The sequence below is a fragment of the Rattus norvegicus genome, chromosome 7 (genome assembly GCF_036323735.1).
Source record: "Rattus norvegicus strain BN/NHsdMcwi chromosome 7, GRCr8, whole genome shotgun sequence".
Taxonomy (NCBI): domain Eukaryota; kingdom Metazoa; phylum Chordata; class Mammalia; order Rodentia; family Muridae; genus Rattus; species Rattus norvegicus.
In genome coordinates this window covers 86,306,287-86,330,243 of record NC_086025.1, presented here as the reverse complement: position 1 = coordinate 86,330,243, position 23,957 = coordinate 86,306,287, and the positions used below count along the sequence as shown (strand labels likewise).

The window sequence follows — 23,957 nt, the reverse complement described above, 5'->3', positions numbered from 1 at the left end:
TTAGATTCAGAAAGAGCTACTGACCCAGAAAAATATCCAGTCTAGCAGCCTCCAGAATCATCTCTAAGAATGGATAATTGAGCACCCCAAACAGATGAGAGTCTGGGCTACCGTAACTGACTGAGAGTCGCTTCTTAAGGAATAAGTATGTTTTACCTGCACAGGCAGTTTTGGAGTAGTCCTACTATGTGCAAATCCCAGTGAAGCTCTGGGTGATTCTCAGGGATGGACAAATGGGATGGTTGGTGATTGCCTCCGTCAGTTGACTGCAGCGATCCAATAGAGAAGTTGTACCCAAGGACCTGACCTCAGTTCTGACTCCTCCTCACTAGCTGTTTTACTTTAGACTCACATTCAACCTCTCTGAGCCTATTTATGTCGGTTAGCCCTGAGACGAAAGGTCTGTTTCATTAAAATTTATATTTTATAGTTATAAAAAATATTTTTAACGCTGCTTACATGTTAGAGGTCTGACTTTCGTATATTTAGAAATTTATCTAAGGGAAGGAAAGCTCCATCTAAGGATAAAATACAATGGCCAGTTCCTTCACTGATGGGATGCTGTCCGCCCTCCTCATGAGAACCTTGGAAAGATTAAAGCAGTGTACTGCGGTGCAAGCATTGTCAACTCGAATCCACTTCTAGACATTTAGTGTGCAGAGAAGCCTGGTTACTACACTGATTTATACTATTTGCCCCATCATCTCCATCTGAGCAAGCTAGCCCTGCTGTGAGTTCTGATGGTCGGAAACCTCTTACCACAGCTATCCTGTCTGAAAACACAGGAACGATGGGTATGGAGTTCTCTTGCCATCCAGGGTCCAAGAGATAACACAGAGAGAATTTTTCAAGCATGAAAAGACAAGAAGGAGTGGCCTCTAAGTAATCTCATGGGCGTCATTCTTCCTCTAGTCAGAGAGCCTTGGGAATTTTGCCTAGGAGATAATTCTAGAGGTCCCTTTTTACCACTGGTTATGGTAAAGGGGGTTTGATTGAGCCTCCTGGCCTCTGTGGAAAAATCCAACAAATAGAAAGTGAAATTTACAAGGGATTCCAGCAAAATCAACAACTGTTTGCATAGCTTGGCAGGCTCATCTCAAATATTCATTCTGGCCCTGAGAGCTTTGGGTCTCTGTCAAGATAATTCATCTTTTATTAAGAACAAATGCTGGAAGTATGAACTCCATGGAAGAAACCACAGCTTCTACTTTTTAAATATTCTTATTGCATTTTGTTTGTGGTGTGAATTACTATGCACGCGTGTACACATGCTCATGAACATGACTCGACATGCAGGTAGAGGTCAGAAGACAGCTTGGGGGTTGAGAAGTGTCTTCTCTTTCCCTGTGGCTCTTGGTGATTGAAGGGCAGTCATCAGGTTTGGCAGCAACATACCCGTCCACGGAGCCAGCTTCCTAGTCCTGAAGCTGTGGTTCCTTAATATGTAAGCAAGGAGGAGGAACTTAGAGAAGAGGAACACCATGCTAGGGCAAGTGGCCATATGCTTCTGAGGCTTCTGTGCAAGCAGAAGTCACTGGAGAAGGTCAAGGATACTTGGTGCTTAGGTGGAAAGAAAAGTACAAACCTGATCCTCGGCCTAGACAATTCCTGATTTTTGTGGTTTTGACTGGCCTGGAAATGGCTGTGTAGCCCAGATAGTCTCAAATGCCTCATCCTCTGCCTCTAACTCCCAAGTGTGAGAACTGTAAAGGTACACCCTTCACTGGTATTATCATGTTCTGAGGATCAAGCCAAGGACTCTAGGCATTTTTGGCAAGCACTCCTACCAACTGAGCTATGCCCCCAGCCCAAAATGTGTTGTTTTAACATCTCGCTGAAACACATTTCTCCCTATGGTTCTCCTCCTTTTGGACACAGAGGAGTGGGTATTGCAAATATGTCAGTTTGGTAAAATTCCATGCAACTTACTACATAGGAAGAGTCTGTACTGCATCATGGCAGGCTTCAGGTGACTGGTGACCTGGCAGCAGGAGTGGTTCCCTCCATGTGTAGAACAACTTTATCCTCTGACTGAAGTGAAGCAGGTAGGAAAGGCAGCAGTGGCCGGCTCGGACCAAGCTCAGGGTTCCTGGGTGCATGTGTAAAGCACCTCTGATCTCTCTGGCTTCCTACAGCAGCACTGCTTCTCCCAACCTCCTTAGTTGACCTTGATGAAGGTATACAGAACTGGCAGGAGGAAGGATCCACGCTATGGAGCAGGGGAGAATCCAAACATGGACTGTGTCTGTTTGAAATGTCCCTGGAAAGTCCATTGCCCTGGTCAACTGTCTTTCTGCTGTCCATGTGTAGAACCGAAACTCATTGGTTGGTTTATTCTTACACTCAGTGCTAAGTCATAGACTGAATTGCCTTTCTTAGAATATATTGATCCTCACTGCCACCAAAACTATACTCACCCCATCCCCCAAAGCCGAAGCTAACTCCCTTCATAAAAGCATATAAAGTAACACGGAAATCAAAGGACACCTCTGAATATGTAGAAGTTAAGAGAATGACTCTGAAAACACATTGCTGAGAGGTGTTCTTCTGGATGGTACTGTGTGGGATGTTCTTGGAACAGGGGCAAATCACTGAAGCTCTCTCTGCTGTCTTGTTTCCTCATCTGCAGAAGAGGAGATTGGCATAATGGCGCTTGCTTTTCACTTACTTTGCAAAGTGAAAGAAGGGTGTGTGTGTGTGTGTGTGTGTGTGTGTGTGTGTGGTGTGTGTGTGTGTGTGGTGTGTGTATGTGTGTGTGTGTGGTGTGTGTGTGTGTGGTGTGTGTGTGTGGTGTGTGTCTGTGGTGTGTGTGTGTGGTGTGTGTGTGGGGGGGGTGTATGGTGTGTGTGGTGTGTGTGTGTGGTGTGTATGGTGTGTGTGGTGTGTGTGTGTGTGGTGTGTGTATGTGTGTGTGGTGTGTATGGTGTGTGTGTGGTGTGTGTGTGTGTGGGTGTGGTGTGTGTGTGTGTGTGGTGTGTGTGTGTGTGTGGTGTGTGTATGTGTGTGTATGTGGTGTGTGTGTGTGGTGTGTGTGTGTGTGGTGTGTGTGGTGTGTGTGTCTATGGTGTGTGTGTGGTGTGTGTGTGTGGTGTGTGTGTGTGGTGTGTGTGTGTGGGGTGTATGGTGTGTGTGGTGTGTGTGTGTGTATGTGTGCATGTGTGTGTGTGTGGTGTGTGTGTGTGTGTGTGGTGTGTATGGTGTGTGTGGTGTGTGTGTGTGTGTGGTGTGTGTATGTGTGTGTGGTGTGTATGGTGTGTGTGTGTGGTGTGTGTGTGTGTGGGTGTGGTGTGTGTGGTGTGTGTGTGTGTGGTGTGTGTATGTGTGTGTGGTGTGTATGGTGTGTGTGTGGTGTGTGTGTGTGTGTGGGTGTGGTGTGTGTATGTGTGTATGGTGTGTGTGGTGTGTGTGGGGGGGTGTATGGTGTGTGTGGTGTGTGTGTGTGTATGTGTGCATGTGTGTGTGTGTGGTGTGTGTGTGTGTGGTGTATGGTGTGTGTGTGGTGTGTGTATGTGTGTGTGGTGTGTATGGTGTGTGTGTGGTGTGTGTGTGTGTGTGGTATGTGTGTGCTGTGTGGGTGTGGTGTGTGTGTGTGTGTGGTGTGTGTGGTGTGTGTGGTGTGTGTGTGTGTGTGTGTGTGTGCGCGCGCGTGCGCACGCACACGCACTTTCATCTGCCTGTGTTGCCCCAAGGTTGTGTTAATGGATGGGAATCAGAGACACTCACTGCCCTGCCAGACAGTTGTGTTTGGCCTTACCACTTACATTCCTTTCTCTACCAGTACCTCCACCCCCCACCCCACGGCGACTCACTTTATTTCCATTGTTCTTGCATGAGTGGGGAATGCTATAACTTGCCACCCAGCATTCCTGTGTTCTGCTTTCTGGACTGTTCTTCCCTTACCCTTGGAGCTGTATTTTCCCACACTCATAGTCTTTGCCTTCTGCAGAGAGGACTTCCCCTACTCTGGTTCCTCATTAGGATATCACCTCCCAGTGTTTCTAGTCACATGGGTGGCTCTTTAGCTCTCATCCCAATATGCAGTTCCTTGTAACCTCCATTTGCACATTGTTAGTGTGTACAGTCCCACACTCTGTGATGGGATGTTCTGCAGAGCATATTCTGTTTCCCTTTGGGACTCATGGGATCCAGCAGCTACATCCAGGGGTTAGTAGGCTCAGAGCAGATTGCCTCAATACATGTAGGCTCAGAGGACACCTAAGTTGACTGAATGAGAGATGTGCCAAGAAGTATGAGTGATGCCTTTCCCCTTTCTGACTGGTGGATCTTGACCACCCTAGCTATACTTAACCCTGCCCCCTATTTTTTTTTTAACCATGTAACAGGAATGGAAAGGAAGCCAAGAAAATGATCAAATGATCTTTTGGGGAAGGGGCTCGTCTCTGCATTCCTATTTGGTATCTTTTTGGAAGGAGGAAGCAGGGCCTTACAGCCTTTCTCACTAGGCCAGTTCAGTGAGGACACTTGCCATATGGACGTGCCCCATCTACTGGCTGGATCTGGTGCCTACATTCACAGTGGATTGGGAAGCCCCGTGTAGCTAATGCTGGCCGGGTCATCTTTAAGAGGGCCCAGGCTATGCAAAAGCATTGGATTCCAATTTGTGGCCCTGCTGCCATCCAGAATGACTGTGAATCAAGAGTTTGCTTTCAGAGCACACATTTGCATATTCGCAGCAGTGGAAGGCAGATTTCATTCAGTAAGCTTTACCAAGGTTCACGTTAGGACCCCTGGGTTCAAATGCATAGTGAAATGTCATCATTCACTGTTTTGCTGTCCTCTGTATGTATTATGTGAACTAAAGTTACAGCATGTAGCAAATACCTTCTGTACAAGACAGATGACATACAGAGAGATGTGGCACTCTCATAGCCCACCCCTGCTTTCCAGGTGTGAGGGAACTTTATGATCCATAAGTTCTAAGATAAAATTTTCTGACAGCTCATGGAATTCTCCAGCTTTCTTTTCATAGCCTCCCAAATAAGGACTTAAATTCCCTATAAGGCTCAATAAATAGATAGAATGTGTTGCTTTGCATAAATAAATATAACTATATTAAAGTAGCAAGCTGCTCCCTTTGTCAATAAATGTTTTATGTCATAGCCTCCATGGCAGAATATCTCGAGTAAATTATGAATTAGACTTGGAGTAGCCCAGCATGGTCCACCTGCTGAGTGGCAGCAGGCTGCCCTGTGACGTTCACAGATGCTTCTCCACTGCAGACTGGGCTGTAGATGCCCATGGTCTTGTATTCAGGGCAGGAAAATAGTTGGAATGGGTGGAGGGAGGCTAAGCCCTTGAGAAAGAAGCCCAATGTGATTGTCTCCAGTATGACTAATTTAATAGATCACAGAAAGCATTTTCCTACTAAAGCAAGTACTTAGTTGTTATTGGAGGCACCTCTTCCTAGAATGCCTTCTCCTATGAGTCCTTTCTGACCTCTACCCACTTCACCTGGATACAAGACATTACTATCATGATAGTTACTATTGTGATACAATAGTCACTATTGTGATATATATCACTGTATTGTGATACAATAGTGACTATTGTGATATATATCACCATACTGTGATACAATAGTAACTATTGTGATACATATCACAAGAGTATCTATTGTGATATATACTATCACAGTAGCACAATGATATAACATCACAATAATACCTGCCTCCTGGGCCAGCTAAGGAGCATCCATCACAAAGGGAGCAGAGATAGCTCAGCAGCTGCCAATTTTCTCTGAGAAGCTGCAGCCTAGAGTTCCTGGAACTTCTCAGTTGCCGAGAAGTCTAAGATCTCAAGTTTGATATGAATTCTGCTAATTTGAAAATGTTGGCATTGTGAGGGCCCATGTAGAGTAAACCAAATGTATCAGTGAGCAGTGCTCACTCCGATTGGTGGTCCAGTTAGAGCCCCTGTTAAAAATTCATCTCTGCTGTGTATCTACACATCTCATGTTTACAAAAGACACTACTGAATCACTGGTGTGTGGTTGAAAATATAAAATATATATGGATGTAGTCAATAAAATAAAGACAGCTCAGGAGAAAAGAAGTGTACAGTAGTACCCCACAAGAGTAAAGGTACTGAGCATGCTTCGTTGGTGGGTGCTTTCCTTCCTGGAACTTGCTTATGCTAGGGCTGAAACAGTCCAGAAGTAATGTATGCATATATACCCTCGGCCTGATTAAGTTGTGTATTTTTTGTCTTTAATTTCTGTTATTCTGTAGAGATTCATCTAACACCCATTTGGAATTAATCTCTCCAATATCTTCAGATGTCTACATCTGGATCAGTAAGATGATGTTTGAAGTCTTCTTAACCTGGTAAATAATTCTGAGGTTCTTCCGGTTGTCTTTTGTAGGAGTTGTCCCTGTTTGAGGTAAGAGCTAGCTCTGTAACCCATCTGGCCCTTGAGTTTGTGTTCCTCCTTCTCAGCTTTGGTGCTGGGATTATGGGATGTGCTACTGTGGTTAGCCTTCTTTTGTCATTTCCATTCAATTTGGTTTTGAATAAGCAGTCACTGACTTAACCTTCCTCATCATTAACACAGAGTCCCCAGTAAGACTTCCAAGGGGGCAGTCTTGTCTGGGATTGGTGTCTGTTTGATCCCTGAAAGTATTTCACAGGGTGGGTGAACTGAACATACCTGCCATGTTTAATGATTGCTTGCTCAGAAGAGTTTAGATGCGCGAGAGCGCACGCGTGCGCGTGCGCGCGCGCACACACACACACACACACACACACACACACACACACACACACACACACGGCAGCATCACAATCTTTTGTGCGAGCAATGCTTTGAAAAAGATCATTTCTTCCTATTTCTGCATGACCTGGAAGCTGACAGTGGGAGACACCACTGAAGAAAAGCAGCTCAGGTTGTGAGTTCGGGGGCTGGGGGGCTTCTTCGTGTTGTTTGCAATCCTCTCATCAGCTATAGAACTCCAGAACTGCCAGCCTCAGTCTTCAGTGTCAAAATGGGTTCACTGTGCGCCCCGGCCCCATCCCCCAATCCCAGCAACAGAATGTAGTAGCTTGTGAAGCTGAGCACATATGTGTGTGGTCAGTCAATGGTCATGACTCTTATATCATTTCCACATTAGGTTATCTTTTTATGAGTGCATTTCATGTGGTTTCTGGTCTCTTCTGTGGACTTATGTAGCTAGCCCCTTCATTACTCTACACTGGACTTTGTTGTAAAATATAGAAATAGAATCTGTGCTGTATTTTCTGTCCTTGTATTTTTCCGATCCTTCTTCCAATTTGTTTCAAAGGGATCAGCAGCTTGTGATTTGGCCCCCTCTGACCTCATACTACCATCTCTGTTACAGCACGGGACATTCTTGAGTAGTTGCTGTAATTTCTAAATTAGTCTATGAAGAAGATGGATGGAAACCGTCTTGGTTAGACAGAGCCCAGTTGTGACGTTTCTGTTGTTTTGGCTCTAGTCCAAGCTAGTTCCTTAATAACTAGAATTCCCCTGCCCACCTCTCTCCCCTCAGGGATTAGAATCAGCAAGACAGCCTAGTCACTGTAGCAGATGCTTCTCCCAGCCCAGGCCTTGCAGCCATCAGTCCTTGTAAATAGGACTTATAGAAGGCAGACGCCTGGGCTCTTCCTGCCAACAGTTTTGTTCTCTGGGGAGAGGGCATCCTGGCTGACTTTCCTATTTTCCCAGACCACTACCACAGCTGATTCATGCCGCAATTAAGTCATTTCCATGATTCTGTATCACGTTTTTTTTTTTTTTCCCGCTCACCCTAGAGATATACAATGTTAAGGCAAAAATACAAGCATGCATACTGCTCATGCATTTAGGGAGTTGGGGAATTTGGCTTTTAATTACTGTGGAAATATGATTATTTAGGGACAAGGCACCTTCTCTGCAGAGCCTGTAGAATTTTGCAGCATCAGGAATAGGGATTCACGACTAAAATACATGAGGTGGCAGGGCCTGGGGGAAGGGCAAGGGGAGTAACAACAGTCCTCGCATCCTTCATTTACTCTAATCAGATTGTTAAGGAGCATTTGTGCCTTGCGCGGCTTTCTTGTCTGTAGCATGGGTTCATGCCAGCTGCCCTTCAGCCAGGACTCAGCAGGCATCCGCAATGGTCTAACAAAACCAACTTGTTAAGGGGAAGTGCTTACCTGCTTAGACCTCCAGTCTTTAATCACACTCATTTCCCAGGCAGAAAGAAGCTTACGTCTTTGTTTTGCATAACATCCCAGGGACTTAACTCCAGCTCACAGCAGGATACCTTTGGTTTCTTGAGGTGAAAAGCTGTGGCATGTGCTTTTTGCTTTTAAAGTTTTTAGTGGCCTCTGCCACCACTGTCAGCACTGTCTCCAGCTCTAGAGCTCCTGGACACTTGTCCTGTAGGTCTCAACTAAATCCGTACATCCAAGAGAGTAACCTTCCCTAATAGGATTCCAGTAAGAATTACTGATGGGCCAGTGGGTGGATGAATGGACGGATGGACGAATGAAGGTGGGAAATGCCCTCCTGTCCTACATCAGATTTGATATCTCTTCCCTAGCCTGTCCTCATGGCCCAGAGGATTCCCCACACACAAAGGGACACACTATGGGGGGGAAAGTCTATGGGGGGAACTAAAGGCAGATTGTAGGTCTTGGCCTCAAAGCCCCTTGGCAAGTTGGAAAAGTAAAAACCATGCAAAGTCTTAGGAAATGTTAAAGTTTCTGATGTCCAGAGGTGGAACTGAGTGTGCTTTTGGTTGGTCCAGGTTGTGTTTTCTGGAACTGGGAAGAACACCCAAGACAAAGGTCAGCCTCCAAAGGGTCTCATGTCTGACCCAGCACCACAAAGAAAGCTCTGACCCATGTCAGACATGTCTGGTTGGAAAAACATAACCGAGTTGAGAGACTCCAATATACTTCTTGTGGGATCCTTCAAGCTGGCCCGTGGTGTCCTATAGATCAGTTGTTCTCAACCTGTGAGTTGTGACTGCTTGGGGGTTGAATGGCCCTTTCACAGGGGTCACCTAAGACCATGAGAAAGCATTCATATTTACATTATTATTCCTAACAGTAGCAAAATTACAGTTATGAAGCAGCAACAAAAATAATTTTATAGTTGGAGGTCACTAAAGCACAAGGAACCTGTATTAAAGGCTGTAGCATCAGGACAGTAGGGAACCACTGCTCTCGATGGAACAGGACCAGGAAGCAGGGGGCACTGATAGACCTTGGGTCTCAGAAGCAAACTGCCTCAGTTTATACCTTCTGTTTTTAAAGTGAATTTAGACAAATTTGTTGTATGCCTTCATTTCTTCTTCCATAAATTGGGGGAAAGGTAGGACTTTACAAAGCCTGCAATCCCAACACTCAAGAGACTGAGGCAGGGGGATAATGAGTTCAGGCTCAGGCTGGGATCCATACTGTGATATGTGCTTACTCTTCTATGTTGAGGAAAGGTGGTGTGGAGTAGGCACGCACTACTGCTCATCTTGTAATGGTTTGGGAGACCAGTTGGCCAAGTGGACATAAAGTCTTCGCTGAGGGTAGGGCATGTCATAGATTGTCAGCAGATGCTTGTTGTCATCAGTAACACCATTTTGACCAGTTGCAGGAGTTTCTGTGGGAATTTCACACAGTCCTATGGCTGCTTTCCTTTCGGGCTTTCCTGCCTTTGGCCCCAACTGTTTCTAAAAGGACCCAAACCCAGTATTCAGGTACTAACACTGATTGTCCTGTATCTTACCTTATCTTACTAAGGAGTACTGAGGCAACCTTAAAGTGTGTGAGAATTTACATTGTGTAGTGGCTAGGGTGTGGACATGCTTTGTATACAGGAATGAGATAAATTAAATGGTGCTGACAGTGTGTGCATGCGCCCAGCCAGACGCCCAGATTTCTTAGATCATTTAAGCACATTTAGTGTAATGGAACGTGTTATGAGTTCAGCAGCTTCCGAATAAGAGTTGGAGGAGGGGGAAAACTAAAATCTGAACTGTTGCACCAGCCAGTCCTCCCCTAGGGAGTTATTTAAGGCAGCTTGGGCACTGCTGTGGAATTAGGGCTTTCTCAAAGAAAGCTACTGTTCTTATGGAAGACCTCCAGCCCCTCCCCCAACCCATCTCTCTGGGGGAAGAATTCCTTCTTTTATGTTTAGGTCTTAGGTGAGAATGTGAGCCTGGATGTACTTTCTAGCTGTCTTCCTTTCTCTGCTCACGTGGGGCTAGCCTACTGGGCTTAGTTCTGGTTGGTGGTGTCTTGGGCAGGTGATCTGACAGCTTCTTGATTCCCTGGTTTTCATCCAGGATGTTTAGACTAAATGACTTTTTGTGGTGCCCTCCAGCTCCTTTTTTTTTCTTTCATGATTTCCCTTCTTTATCCTTGCAGGTCGCACAGATACCATAACTTAAGCATAAGATAGAAAAGTCTTCATTGATCACGTTGAAAACTTCCACTTTCCACATCCTGGCTTTCTTAGTCTGAGCTTGGGTACAGCTGTTCCCAGGCGTGTACACTCCTTCTCATTCTCTCTTTGCCTTCCTTCTGCCTTTCCTTTCTTTTCTTTTTCCTCTCTCCTTCCTTCCCCTTCTTTTTTTTGGGGGGGAGAGTAAGAGTAATTTAGCTTTTATTTCTACATTTCTATAGTCATGCTGGATGCATGGGCATTCAATCTCGATGCAAACTACCCCACGCCTGGATAGACACCGACATTCTTGCCGTTGGCAGGTTTTGGAAGCCTGCAGCCAGGGTCCTACGGCCATCTGAGTCACTGTTAATGAACCGAACTGCCTGAGAGGCTCCAGCGGTTGCCTTTTGGCACTTGGCAGGCAAAACTTTTTCATGTTAGCTTCAAGGTTGTCAGATATCATTATCCCCAAGTATTAAAATTTTCAAAGAAAGGAGGCAGTGTGTTTGATTTATAGAATAATTATCTAGCTTCAGCTCTAACTTGGCTTTGGCGATGGTTTTGCAAGCACTCGAAAATTAAATCCATTTTTTATGGCACTACAAGGTATTATCTCACAGCAAATGATAATTAAACACCTGTGAAATCAATTAGCCCTTTAAGCAGGGGGAAAAAGTTTCCCAATTATGTTTTCACACCTCCAAAACTTTTATAACTCTAAAACCAACACTTGTGGGGAGGAGTATGGTTGATTGACTGTTGCTAGGTGAACTTCCCATAAAGATCATCCCTAAATATTGCTCCGACTTCAGTGTGAGACAGTTTGTGGTAGGGGTGGACACAGGAAGAAGATGAACCCACTTTTGTCATCAGCTCTGCACCACTATGTGCGTACCTGACAAAGCTGAAGGACAGCTTCTCCTCAAAGCAAGCTCCTCACTTTGTGTTTTGACGTCAAGGTTTACTTGGAGGTTTATCTAAGAGCCAAGATGTCTTAATGGATATGGAGCAACAGGATGTTCCAGGTGACAGCTCTTGAAGGGTCCCATAGCTGTCCCCAACTTCAATTCAGATTCACTCTCAGATAAGAGACCAATTGACTCATAGCTCTAACTTAAGAGAGCGGAAAAGCAGGGATCAGGGTCAGCAGTTTTAACTGACTGGCCTTGGTAAGCAATTCATTTTTCCAGATGCCTTCTGTACTTCTGAAGTACTAGATAGACTAGGGCACGTACTCCATAACAATGTGGACCTCAAAACAAACAAACAACAACAAAAACAGAACAAAAAAAAAAAGCCCAAAGAGAAGCATGATGTAGTTGACAGCTTTGACTTGTGATTCAGAACAGAAGCCGTTCCAAGGTTTAGCCTCATCTTTTCTGATATTTATAGGTACTTTTAGTTTTTTTTTTTCTGATACTTATAGGTTCACTCAGTGTTATCTGATTCTCTGCCTTGCTAGATCCTCAGTATACCTTGCTATAAAATATTATAAAATACTTTCTATTTTATAAATGAGGATAAACTTAAGCAGTATGACTTGCTTAGATGAATCAGGAACCAAGTTGAGAACTGAAACTTCACTGTAAATATTAGTTCCTGCAGGCTTTACTATATCATTCTACATAAACATGTTAAAGGATAATACTACAATTTTTTTTAGATTGTTCCTGAAGACATTTTTAATGTGTACTTGCTTGTAAAGCAGATGACATTTAGAGAAGTTGACAAATCTTAACATTAACTGGAGAAATAAGGCTAGCATTTCAGGACGCAAGATGAAAGGGGACTTTGCAAGATCAGTTTGGCAATGGACGAGACTTTCTTGTGAACTGCTGTTAGCAGTTGGACGCTTTATAACCTCATAAGCATTATAGACCCTGAAGAATGAGATGAGGGTAGAAAGCTCTGACATTTGTTCAACAAAGACATCATGAAAGACTACTCTAGGTCAGACATGTCCTCGGGACTGCGGTAGCAGCGGTGAACAACAGTAACCACAACAGAGGCGGGTGTTCTTGTTCGTGTAATACATAGGTTATATTTGGGTGGGAAAGAACAGTGAACCTGCCCAAAGAATACGGGCTGGAATTCAAGCCGTCCTCAGTGCCAGGACAGAGCCGAACCAAGGCAGTGGGAAAGTCAGCACAGAGGCCAATCTAGAAGCACCTGTCTGAGGAGTGTGCACGCTGATGGGCATCTTGGGAGAAGTCTGAAAGAAGAATTCTTGCTGGGCCCAGCAAGTCTAAGAATGAAAGCAAGCGAGCTGCTCTGAGAAACTGAGAACACTGTGGCCCTAGGTGGACATCAAGAAAGGGGGATGTTGAAGCTGTGGGTAGAGGATTGTTTGTATGGGTCCCCATATCCAAGGGATAGGAGTACTGTTCTTAGTAGCTGGAGGGGCCATTGGGATAATTTTTGTCCCTTTAAGCATGACCTTTAAGAGGGCTCTTTAGCCATTTGATAGAAATCAGATTTTAGGGGGTTAACATTGAGCTTGGTCTGTTTTAAAGCCAATGGGAAGTTTTATGTGCTTCTACGCTTTTGCTCTTGGTGGAAAGGAGGAAGAGCACTGGAGAAGCACAGGAGGAAATGAGGGAGCACATTCTGATTTCCGCATAATGACCAATTCACTAGTAGGCAGCCCTACACCACCTTGTATCACTTCCCCGGAGCTCAGAATGCTACCTGACATACAGGAGCAGTCAGTTTTCCTTTGTTCAATATATCGGTTACTTTTTCATAGCTGCAGCCAAAATACCCAGGAAGAAAATTTTAAAGAAGGACTTTTGAAAAGAATATACTCCACCTAAATGTCTATTTATTACATGCGTATGTGTGTACATCAGGCTGTGTGTATATGAACCATATGTGTACAGGAGCGTGTAGAAGGCTGAATAGCACTGAAGAAGTCTGATCTCTGAGAACTGAAGGTACAGGAAGTTATAAGCCAGCACGTGGATGTCCTCAACCACTAGAGCCATCTCTCTAGCCCCAAAGAATTACTTTTTTGTATCGCAGCTTAATTCTGATATATTTAGCAGTATCAGGGATTTGAGTCTACAGATTTTAGTCCTGTTGATCTGGGTTTGTGGTGAAGCAGGAACGTTTGGAAGACATGAATCCGCTCACTTCATGGTAAACAGGAAGCAGTGAGACAGGAGGAAGTCAGAGTGAGCCGTAACCCACAGAAACATGCCTCCAGTGATCCACTTCCTCTAATATGGCTCCCACTTCCTAAGTTTCCACTGGTTTACAAAAGTTCACTGCTGGCTGGGATCCAGTTTGGTTTTTCTTTGTTTAAACCACATGAGCCCGTTTAAACCTTTTTCCGAAGATGCCGGAGCACGAAGTCATCCTCAGGATCATCTGGTCAATCCCCGCTCCCCTCTGTTGCATCAGTTTTCCCTGTTCTCTAGCACTGTCTCAGAATGAGACATCTCTTTAGCAACGTCTCCAGAGGGTTGTAGAAAACATAGCCAGCTGGAGGAAGGAAAGGTGACTCAACTCCGTAGACTGTCTCCCCCAGTGTAAACGTGTTTCGCCAAAGGAACTGGCAGAATCCAGACTTTTGAACCTTCCCAATCCTGACGAACTCAGCTATCATACAATAGTGGTCTGTAACATCTTCATGCAACATTTTGATATTTTTCTTAAACCATAGCACAAACGTTTTATGTCCTAGGATCACACATTTCCTTTTGTACATTTATACACCCCACTATGCTTCCTACTGACATCCTCTTTTATGAAGTCTTACATTTCAGTGCCCTATAATTCTCAAGCACTTACCATATCAATGAATGCTGACCCAAGGCCTTGTTTGCAGTCAGTGTCTAAGGCATGGAACTAAGTTGTTCCTATGTCAAAAATGGAAACTCAGTGTGGTGAAAGTAGGAGAGGAAATCGGAAGGTTATCAAAGCGAGGGCCATTTCACAAGGTATTTTATAATCACTTAAGTGCAGGGATCAGACAGAAGGTTTAAGCACTGACAAAGAGTGCAGTATGTCAAACAGTCTCTGTCTCTATCCGTGCCTACCCTGGCTATGAGAAAAGCCCATCAGGAATTCCAACCATTTGCCTCATTGAAGGGCAGATGGGGTGACCATGAAGGAAACAAGATCTTTGCTTTGATGGAAAAGAGAAGTACTTAGACCATTAGGACGAGCCCGTTCCTTCTGCAGGTGCAATGCTTTTGCTTTTGGATCGAGTCAGTGTTTGTCACTGGAGAAGCCGTCAGGAGGGTCCACAATTGTTCTTCTCAGCTCAGGCATGGAGGGAGGGCAGGAAAGTGTGCACCGAGAGCACCACTCTGCATGCATTTAACATGACTTTCAAATAATGCTATTTATCAGGCCTGGTGAAGCACAAATTTCCAATTCCCATCACTGTTCAAGGAGAATGTAACTTTTTAACAAGTTGCCAGACCTTTAGAAATAAAGACAAAAAGTGGTTTTTTAAGATTTATTTTATGTGTGTGTGTATTGCCTACATGCATATATGTGTGCATCACATGTGTACCCATTGCCATGAATCCCCTGAAGCTGGAATTATAGACAGTTGTTAGATGCCATGTGGGTGCTGGAAATTGAACCCAGGTTCTCTAGAGGACCATCCAGTGATTCTAACCACTGAGCCATTTCTCTAGTCCTGAAAAAAAAAAAAAAAACCACAAAAACGTGTTTTTTTAAATGTACAAAAAGAAAATGTACAAAAAGGAAGCCAAGAAGAACAAAAGATTGATTTTTGTTTTGTTTCGTTTCCATTCTTAGAGTAAAGTGAGTAAAGTAAAGTGTAGCATCACCTCAGTTAGGCAGACTTGGTATGATCGAGAATTGGGCATATGCTTATTGGCTGAAGTAGACCTTTTTGAAGTAGAACATTTCATGTTTCCAGTTTCTTCTATAGTCCGTGTGCCACGATGTAGGCTGGTAAGTACCAGCCATTGGTAAGCAGGTTCTGGGCCAAGAGATAGTAGAACCTAAGCTCTGACTCTTGAAGCCCAAGGAAAGGAAGTGGTAAAGATGAGCAACTTAGTAGAGTGGGAAACAGAGTCAAGACTGGATCCAGGGCTTGAGTGGTCATAGGGGCTTACTCTAGGCAGCAGGTGTTGAAGTTAAGCAGAACGATAGGGAAGGCTGTGGTGTTCACTTCTGAGTCCCAGTCATCCTCACTCCTATCAACAGGGACGAGCTGTCCTGAGAGTGTATCCTCTATACTGACCAACCTATCCAAGTCTTCTTAGCCTTTAGTCCACTTTTCCGGCCCTGTTCCACTTGGCCATCTCCTGTGGCATGGCACCTAGGGAAAGGCTAATGGTAAGATAATGACCTTGGGCTTCCCCTTGCTAAGTGGCCTGCTATATATCTCTTCTGGACCATTTATCCATCCAAGACCATTGTTACAGCTGGTTCTTTTATTGTCAGTGTCTCTCTCTTTCCCTCTGAGTCCAGGTAACTCTTTATTTGGCTCTCTCAGAAAAGCTCCCTTTCTAACCAGAGAATTGAGACTCACGTGTCTTGGAACTGTGTTCCTCTCAGAATAGGTTTTGAAATCTGGCACTGAGAGTATAAGAATGGGTGCAGCGAGACCTGTGTCATCCTGAAAGCTTCCCAAGATTAATGTCACAGGGCACAATGTGTTACAAATCTCTGTCTTCACCTTTGCTACCTTTGTGTTACTTCTGCCTTCTAGCAAAAACTCTAAGGGACTGTATTCCACACTGCAACCTCTGCTTTCCTTACACAGACTCCACAAAACTTCCCAGTTGTGCTTCATTCTCTAAGCAATGGGGCAACAGTTGCACCTCAAGGTGGTTGCAACAGTCAAATACAATGCAGAATATGGATTACGTGGCGCTATGCCCTACCCACAGGAAGGGTTTAGTCAGTAAAATTATTAGTAATATAATTATTAGCACCCATCATGTTTATTCATGCCTGTATAGATTAGCCAATAAGCTGCTATTTAATGAGCAGTAACCAGGGTCCCTCTATGGAATCCTCACTGTTCTGGAACTCACAATGTAGATCCATCTGCCTCTGCCTATCAAGTGCTGGGATTAAAGGCATGTGCCACCATGATGGCTTTCTACCCCTTTTGGAAGTACAATATAGACTCAATACATGCTGTACCCATTAATAGATGTGAGTGCTGATTACTACATTATAGTTCTGAGCTGCCAGTGGTTATTGAAGGTAAGGTTGCAGTGGGCAAGATTAGAATCAGTAAGGGTTATGACCACTGTGTTTAAGAGCATATTTGATGACAACCATCTCCTTTCTCCTGTGGTTAGAACCAGGTGTCACTGTATGCAGTGATGTATCAAACCTGTGCCCATGGCAGTCACGTGGTGATCCATGTGAGAATTAAGTGCCTGTCACTGGGGGTTTCTTCCTCCTGTTCCTGTATTGAAAGATTTTAAATTGGCATAGAACAAAAACTATCTTCTCTTTAAAGCCAGGAAAGGGTGAATGTAAATGGCTGCCCTTGGTGTTGTACAAACATTCTGTTTGCAACGGACAGCCTTGAATTGGCAGCCTCACATCTAGAGATCAAAGGAAATGATACCTAATCCTTGCCATGACTGATTCGTTGCCTGTTGAATGTTCAAGGCAAGGAATTGCACCACTGTTAAGTAGCAAGAGCTACTGCAGGGGTGTTGCTGGCTTTCCTGAAGACTGTTGCCACTGCGATTGTCATATTCAGAGTGCAGTTGCATGTATTTGAATAACCGATTGAGACATAGATAAAGCATCTCAGTTATATGCACAAGACTAGTGAGTGTGTGTCAGCCAAACGCCGATTCCACAAGCCCAGTGGATGCTTGATAACCCCTGGATCCCATACTTTTCCGTGCCATGTTTTCAAGAGAACTCAGACAGTACAGTGGCCAGCTGGATCCATTTTCCAACTCCCACTTAATGTTTCTCAGTTCAGTCAGTGCCATGGATCAATTTCATATGGTCCCATGTCCTGACCTTTAAGATTTCCTTTCTCAAAGTAATTGAAATTTTAAACATTTTTTTTCTGGACTTAGGAAAGGGTAGCAGTAACAGGCTTAGAAAACAACAGGCCCATCATGGATGGCCCCCCTACTAGTGTGAAGTTTTGAGGGGAGAGAGAGTCCTATGAGTGGCAGCCACTTGTTGAAGAGACCAGGGATGAGTTGAATTGTTTATTAATTTTCTCAAGACATACAATGTTATGTGGACTGGCCAGAAGCAGGACTGTGTAGGGAAAAGAAAATGGCCTCAGAATCAGTGCCGTAGAGTTGGGACACTGAGGCTGTATCCCTAGCAGTGACTTCTTACATTTTCAGCATTTTCAGCTCTACCCATGGAGCTGAGCAGCCTGGTCCTCGGGATACTTCTGGGATCCTATCCTTCTTTCGCTTGAGTTCCTCAGTGACTCCGACTCACCCTCATGGAATAATGTCTGCGCTCCGGGAGGTAGCAAGCTTACCCCACTGACCCCCATCCCCTGCCCTGAGGTGGCAGCCTCCTTAATTGTTCCTACCCCACTCCAAATTGGGTATTTTCCATCACCTTAGACCCTTTGTTCCTGAAGGGCTACCAATCGTCTAGAAATGCCCATCTTCCTGTATCTGTAGCTCTTGCTCCCTCATCACTACTTAGCAGAGAGTCCTGGAAATCTTTGAGGGACACATCCCTGTTCTCATTTTCCTCACCAGTGCCATCTGTAGCCCTCCGTGCCTTATCTTCCCTGCATAACTCAGCCCCGTGCCTCCATATGAACGTCTGACAGCTTCACGGTGTTTTCACCACCACAGTCCTCTTAAGTAGTACCTAACGTGTGGAAGGCACGCACTCAGCCAAGAACAGAGATGTTGCTGCACCAGTCTGATTTCCTTTTCCTTATCCTAGGGCACTGTGGAACTTCAGCCATCCCGAGTATTTTCCTTCTTAATTTTTTTTTCATAAGAGATGTGACTCAAATCTAGGTATAAACAGAAGAATAATTACTCATAAAGGATGGGGCTGGCCAAAGCACAGCAGCTGTCGATGTTCACCCAGTTCATAAGGAAAGGCTCGAGACAGACTCTCACCCACCTCGGGAGGACGGAAATTGTGTGAGTCTGGAGATTAGAGGCTCACTGCTGGCTTCTTGCCTGTCCACTGTGGCTAGCAAAAAAGCAGGATCATTTGGCAAAATGTGCTTGGGACAGAGGATCTGTGGGAACCCTGGAAAGGCAGCAAGCCGCACTTGTACAGCTTTTGATGAGGAAAAAGCTTTTAAACGTCACGCCGCTGCTCTGTGGCGATGCGCAACTTCTGCGTCCCTTTTTCTCTGTAATGGGTCTGCTCCACATTTGCTTCTTGGCTGCCTCTGCGAATCTGTTTTTATTTATTTTTTCATTGTTGGTAGTTTTTTTCAAAAAGTGTTTATTCCATTCCTTCTGATATAATTTGCCATAATAACTTGCAATTGCATACTGCTTTCCTGATTATACTGCATGTACATAATTTCACTTGAGCTTCCCAGCTTTGAGATTTACAGAAGCTAAGAGATTTGCATGGGGGTCACACAAGAGATCCAGGCTCCAAATTCTTCAACCCAGATTTCCTCATTTACAACTGCCTGTGTTTCTGAGAATCTGCTGGCTGCCTTCAGCTGAGGGGATTACAGCTATCTTTTGCAGAATTGCTCGTAAGGAGCTGTGCTTTAGTTAAAATGTAGCGTTTAGCCAGGTTGGTAGAAGGATCAAATGGTTTGGATGAACCAGGAAACTGAGCCCAAACAAATTAACATTTTCCAAGATCACCCGGTTTGTGGATAGTAAGCATAGAAGTGAGCCCAGGTTTGGCTGTTTGACCTCTGAACTCTTGTTTACTAAGCTTTTAGCTACCAGGTCCATGCTGCTCAAAATGTAGTGGGCATCACAATGGACTCACATAGAATGGAAGGTTCGTTTCTGATTCAGCAGGCCTGGGTGCAGCACCCAGGTAACTGGTGACACAAGTGGCTGGGACAACATTTGGTGGAATGGTAGGAACCACTCTGTCCCCCTTCCCCAGTCACACTGACTCACTACTAGCAACAGTGCATCTTACGTGATGAGGAAAGAATTCAAACAGTGTTATCCACAGCTCATCTGAAATGGGGTTAAATTCCGTACATTACTCAGGACAGCCGTAGGAAGAAAACTGTTATAGCTGTTGCGTGGTACTGGCTTCCAGGTTAAATTCAGGGTCATGTCCTTTTTATTGCACATTTTCTCTGGAACCACTTAGGAAGGCTGTTCTGCCTCCTGCATCATTGCCTCTGGAGTGCCGACTGTAATGCCCATCTGCCAAGGGGAGGCAACTGATTTACCAGCAGAAAACCGCAAACTCTCTGAGAGTGGTACGCATTGCTCCTCTCTCACTCCTTTAGTGCATGAATCTTTTAAGTTATGTGTGAATAGAGCATGCTTTACCTCTCCTGACTTAATAAGATGAACTCGTCTACTTTAGAAGATAGTCTTCCCACTTGAACTATAAAGTCTGCCTGTCTTTCTCCCCCGCTTCTAACCAAGGGGTAACCACTACTCAGTTCTCCAGCCCCAAAGTTACATGTTGTCACAAGTGTTATGAAAATGAAGCGCAATGAAGTGCGTACTCCATTAGAAGGTGGCATTGGACTCGGCATCGACATCCGTGACGTCCTTGTGCACTCAAATAGCTTGATCCGTGTTCTTTTACTTCATTCTCTTTTATTCATCTTCTGAGAGGTGATCCAGGCTGTGTATATACCACAATCTTGCCTCATTCATACTCCAAAGGCTATCCGGTGCTCTCCACTTGGGGCTATTACATTTAAAACTGCTGTATACATTTGTGGACAATTTGCCATGTAAAAATGCTGGTACAGTGCTGGGTCATATGGAAAATTTATTTTTAGTTTGAGAAAGAACTGCTAGATTGTCCCCAAAGCAGCCTTACCTTTTCCCTCTCATTCCAGACTCTTATCTTCCGTGTCTCTGTATGTGCTTGTTCTCATCTGTCCTCATACATGGACACTGTCCTGCAGGGAGCAAGTGGTACCTCATTGTGTTTTGATTTGATTTCCATTCCTCCAATGACTAGTGATATTCAGTATCTTCCTGTGTTCTTCTCGTTGGTTTATTTATTTGGGTGGGTGGGTGGGGTATCAGTTCAAATTGTTAGCCCACATTTATGTTGGATTTTCTTATGCTTGAGTCAGAAGTGTTCTTTACATGGTCTAGACCAGCGTTTCTCACACTCGAGTGAAGGTTCTAGTTTTCTCTGGTGATGTGGATGTCATTAAGAGATTTTGGAGCTTTTTATCTTCCCTTCAAGAAAGCGTTTCTCTGTTAGTTAGCTTTGGTTGTCCTGGAATTAGCTCTTTAGAACAGAGCTCTGCCTCTTCCTCAGTGCTGGGATTAAAGGCATGTGTCATCGCTGTCCAGCTTGAGATTTTAAATCTTATCAATTCAGTTCATTCTTGGGTAGATAAAGCAAGTACCTTTGGATAGTGTCTGTCTCAATGTGACAATATCTTCAGAAGTGTTTCTTAAAAGGACACATGAATAAATCCACAGGTTCACTTAAGCAAGAGAGCATCACAGGAGACAGAGTTGAAGAATACCAAAGCCGGAAATGCCCCAAGTGAAACCAATAACTGGCTTATTTAAAGGCCATCATTACCACCTCTTTTGAAACACCTCAGTATTTTGTGAATTCCTTGACCATAGAATCCAAAAGAGAGAAAGCTTCATGGGATGAGCATGCTTAAAAGTTGAAATGGAAAATAGTTCTCTTTCTATGTAGAGACACCCCAGGGACTCGCCCACAGTTTATAGGATGAGTTCATGGCCATCATGGTGTTGAACATGGCAGCAGGCAGGCATGGGATTGCGTGGTAGCTGAAAGCTTGCATCCGATCCACAAGGAGCAATTGGGAAGGCGGGATGAGACTGGGCCTGGTATGAGATATTCAAAACCTCAAAGTCTACCCCCTTTGACATATATCCTACAACAAGCTAATTCTTTCCCAAACAATTCTACCAACTAAGGGCCACTCATTCACATATAGAGTCTATGGAGGCTCATATAAACCACACAATATTGTTGTAAGGTTGTATATATACTGTACAGCTGTCTTTATCTGTGTGAATGTACTTGTCAGACATATACTGTGGACATATGAGCAATTATGAATTTATACATGCATACATTTAAAAAGATTGTGGAAACCTTCCTAGTGGTGGAATGGTCTCAGAAGACATTTTTCTTTTATACCTAAAATCAACAACACCAAGAATAACAGAATGTAGAAGCTCACGGGAAGCATGCAGTCTGACCGGCTCTTTATCTCAGATGAGGAGACTGACTCTCCCAAAGGTACCTGTGGGAAGCTCATGGTCTCAGAGCAGGAACTAACAGGTTCGGGGTGCTTCCCACATCTCATTATATGAATGACTTCAAGCTTCAGTCATGTGGCTTCAGTTGCTACATCAGCAACTAATGCTTCTGTACAGCCACTTAAAAGTCAGCACCCCCAGTGTAACTGTCACTTGACGTTCTCCCAGGAGCTTTCTGCCCTTCCTCTCCCTCCACAGCTCTAGAAAGTAAAGTCTGCAAGTGGAAACTTTGAAACTTGTTACAATCCAAGACACTAATAAGACTTTACATTTTTAGCAACTTAATGACGAGGATGTAGGACTCTGCTGGCCCCTCCGGGGTTTCTATTCTGAGTATCTCTTAAACCTTGCAGGAGTCTGAAGTATAGTCGACCTTTCTATATTAAAAAAAGAAAAAAATCAGTTTAAGTTTCACACATAAATTTGTGTCTGTTTCTTTTCCCCCTCCTCTCTACCTATTAGGTAAGATTCAGACATTATCAACATTTGAACTGGAACATACGTGTCAATTATTTTTCCGTGTTTGGTGAAAAAAGAGAAGTCATTACTGTTGTAATTTAATATTTTTATTTAGCTGAATTTGATCCTTCTTAAAAATCCTTCCCACTTTGAAGTCTATTTTGCAGCTTAATTAATGCAGCAAGGGCTTTTTATTTTGCTCTCAATGGAGATAATCTTAATCTATTCACAGTGACCTTTTCTTGTGCAAATTAGTTGTACATGCTTGTTTAAGCAAATGGTCCTTTGCATGATGTCTCTTCTTAATGACGGGTTTATAATTGAAAATTGGCTTACTCCCATATGCCTAGTTTATATGAGAATATAAAAATAGATGTGGACTTTAAAAATATGCATGTATATATCAATATCCCCTCCAAAAAAGTAGAGGGAAGAACCCAGTGCCTTCAGGCTATGGTTAAATTAGACTATTAGAGTTAGAAAATGCCGGTGACATATGCTACTGTCAGAGTCACACCTGTCTGCGCAACATTGGAAGTGCTTGAAAAATGGGAGCGATTTCATCTTGGCTGTGCGACTCAGAGCCTTTATAGGACATGAGGCATCTCTAGCTTCCCGAGTTCTCTGAGAGTCTTAATGGAGCCGAAAGTGCATGCTTGGGAATGTATTTGGTGTTAATAACGTTTACAGTGGGAGCTTCAAATAATTAAATGCTTTTCATTGGTCCTAAATTTCACTGACAGTAAGACACAGGTGACAGTCATGTTATAATTTGTCTGGGGTACCCCCCTCCCAAAATCCAGCGCAATACCATTAAATGGCACGAGAGTAGAAGGAATAATCACCATGCTCTAGCCCAGTTTCCAGTTCCTCCTGCTATTTTTTTTCCTTTGTTCCAGCTCTGTCTCATTCTGCACAAAGGCGGTCCTATGCCCACCCCCAGCCTTCCGTGCCCTGTTCCCCTGTCCCCCCTACCCCCTGGCCTGAGTCTTTCCGCCAAAAGTCAAAGCAGCCATACTTACGTGTAGCGCTGTTTTTCTGGAGTCACTAAATGTTCTTGGTTAAATGTAGAAACTCCAGTTCGAAGGGAAAACAAATGTTGGCTTGGGCTTAAGATGGAGGTTTCCGAAGTATCTTTTAATAGCATGGTGTGGGGGACAGAGAACAAGAACGTTTAGTGTTGCTGAGTGGGGTGTGGCAGTAAGAGAGAAACAGATGTATCAGAGATGCGTCTTAGTCTATGGCAGCAGACTGTTTAACCAAGCCAAAAAGTCTGGGTGCTGTATGCATGCCTTTAACCCCAGATTACAGAAGGCAGAAGTGGGTGGATCTCTGTAAGTTTGAGGCCGTTCTGCTCTGCATACCAAGTTCTAGGTCAACCAAGGGTACAGAATGAGACCTTGTGCGCCCCCCCACCGCCATCTGATTTAGGAAATAGAGGCTAGGCAAGACAAATTGTCATGAGAACCATTAGATCTGTCCTTTTGTAAACTCTTTGCAAAAAGGGATCCTTATTGCTTCACACAGCGCAATTGTTCCTGTTTGTCCTCCCCGTGCAACAAAGCTCTTTGCCCCCCAAATGGAAAAGTGAGAGTAGCCATTACCCAAGGTTGAGATACCCAGGGTAAATTGATGCTCCACCCTGATCCTCCCCACTATCCATTTTTTCCTCTTGGATGTTCACTTGCTGATCAGTCCTCTTGTTG

The 23,957-nt window shown here is 44.1% G+C and overlaps 2 protein-coding genes across 3 annotated transcripts in view; both read left to right on the top strand.

Annotated features, from left to right (window-relative positions):
- Positions 1 to 23,957, top strand: part of Ext1 (exostosin glycosyltransferase 1) — a 278,838-nt gene that overhangs the window by 214,245 nt on the left and 40,636 nt on the right. The gene's annotated exons all lie outside the window — the stretch shown is intronic.
- LOC134479904 (keratin-associated protein 10-6-like) overlaps positions 1 to 23,957 on the top strand; it is a 235,995-nt gene extending 212,038 nt beyond the window's left edge. Inside the window, exon 1 of the mRNA XM_063264625.1 lies at positions 1 to 23,957. This exon is cut by the window's left edge and continues 212,038 nt beyond it. Coding sequence (XP_063120695.1) covers positions 2,921 to 4,051 — 1,131 coding nt within the window. The 5' untranslated portion in view covers positions 1 to 2,920 and the 3' untranslated portion in view covers positions 4,052 to 23,957.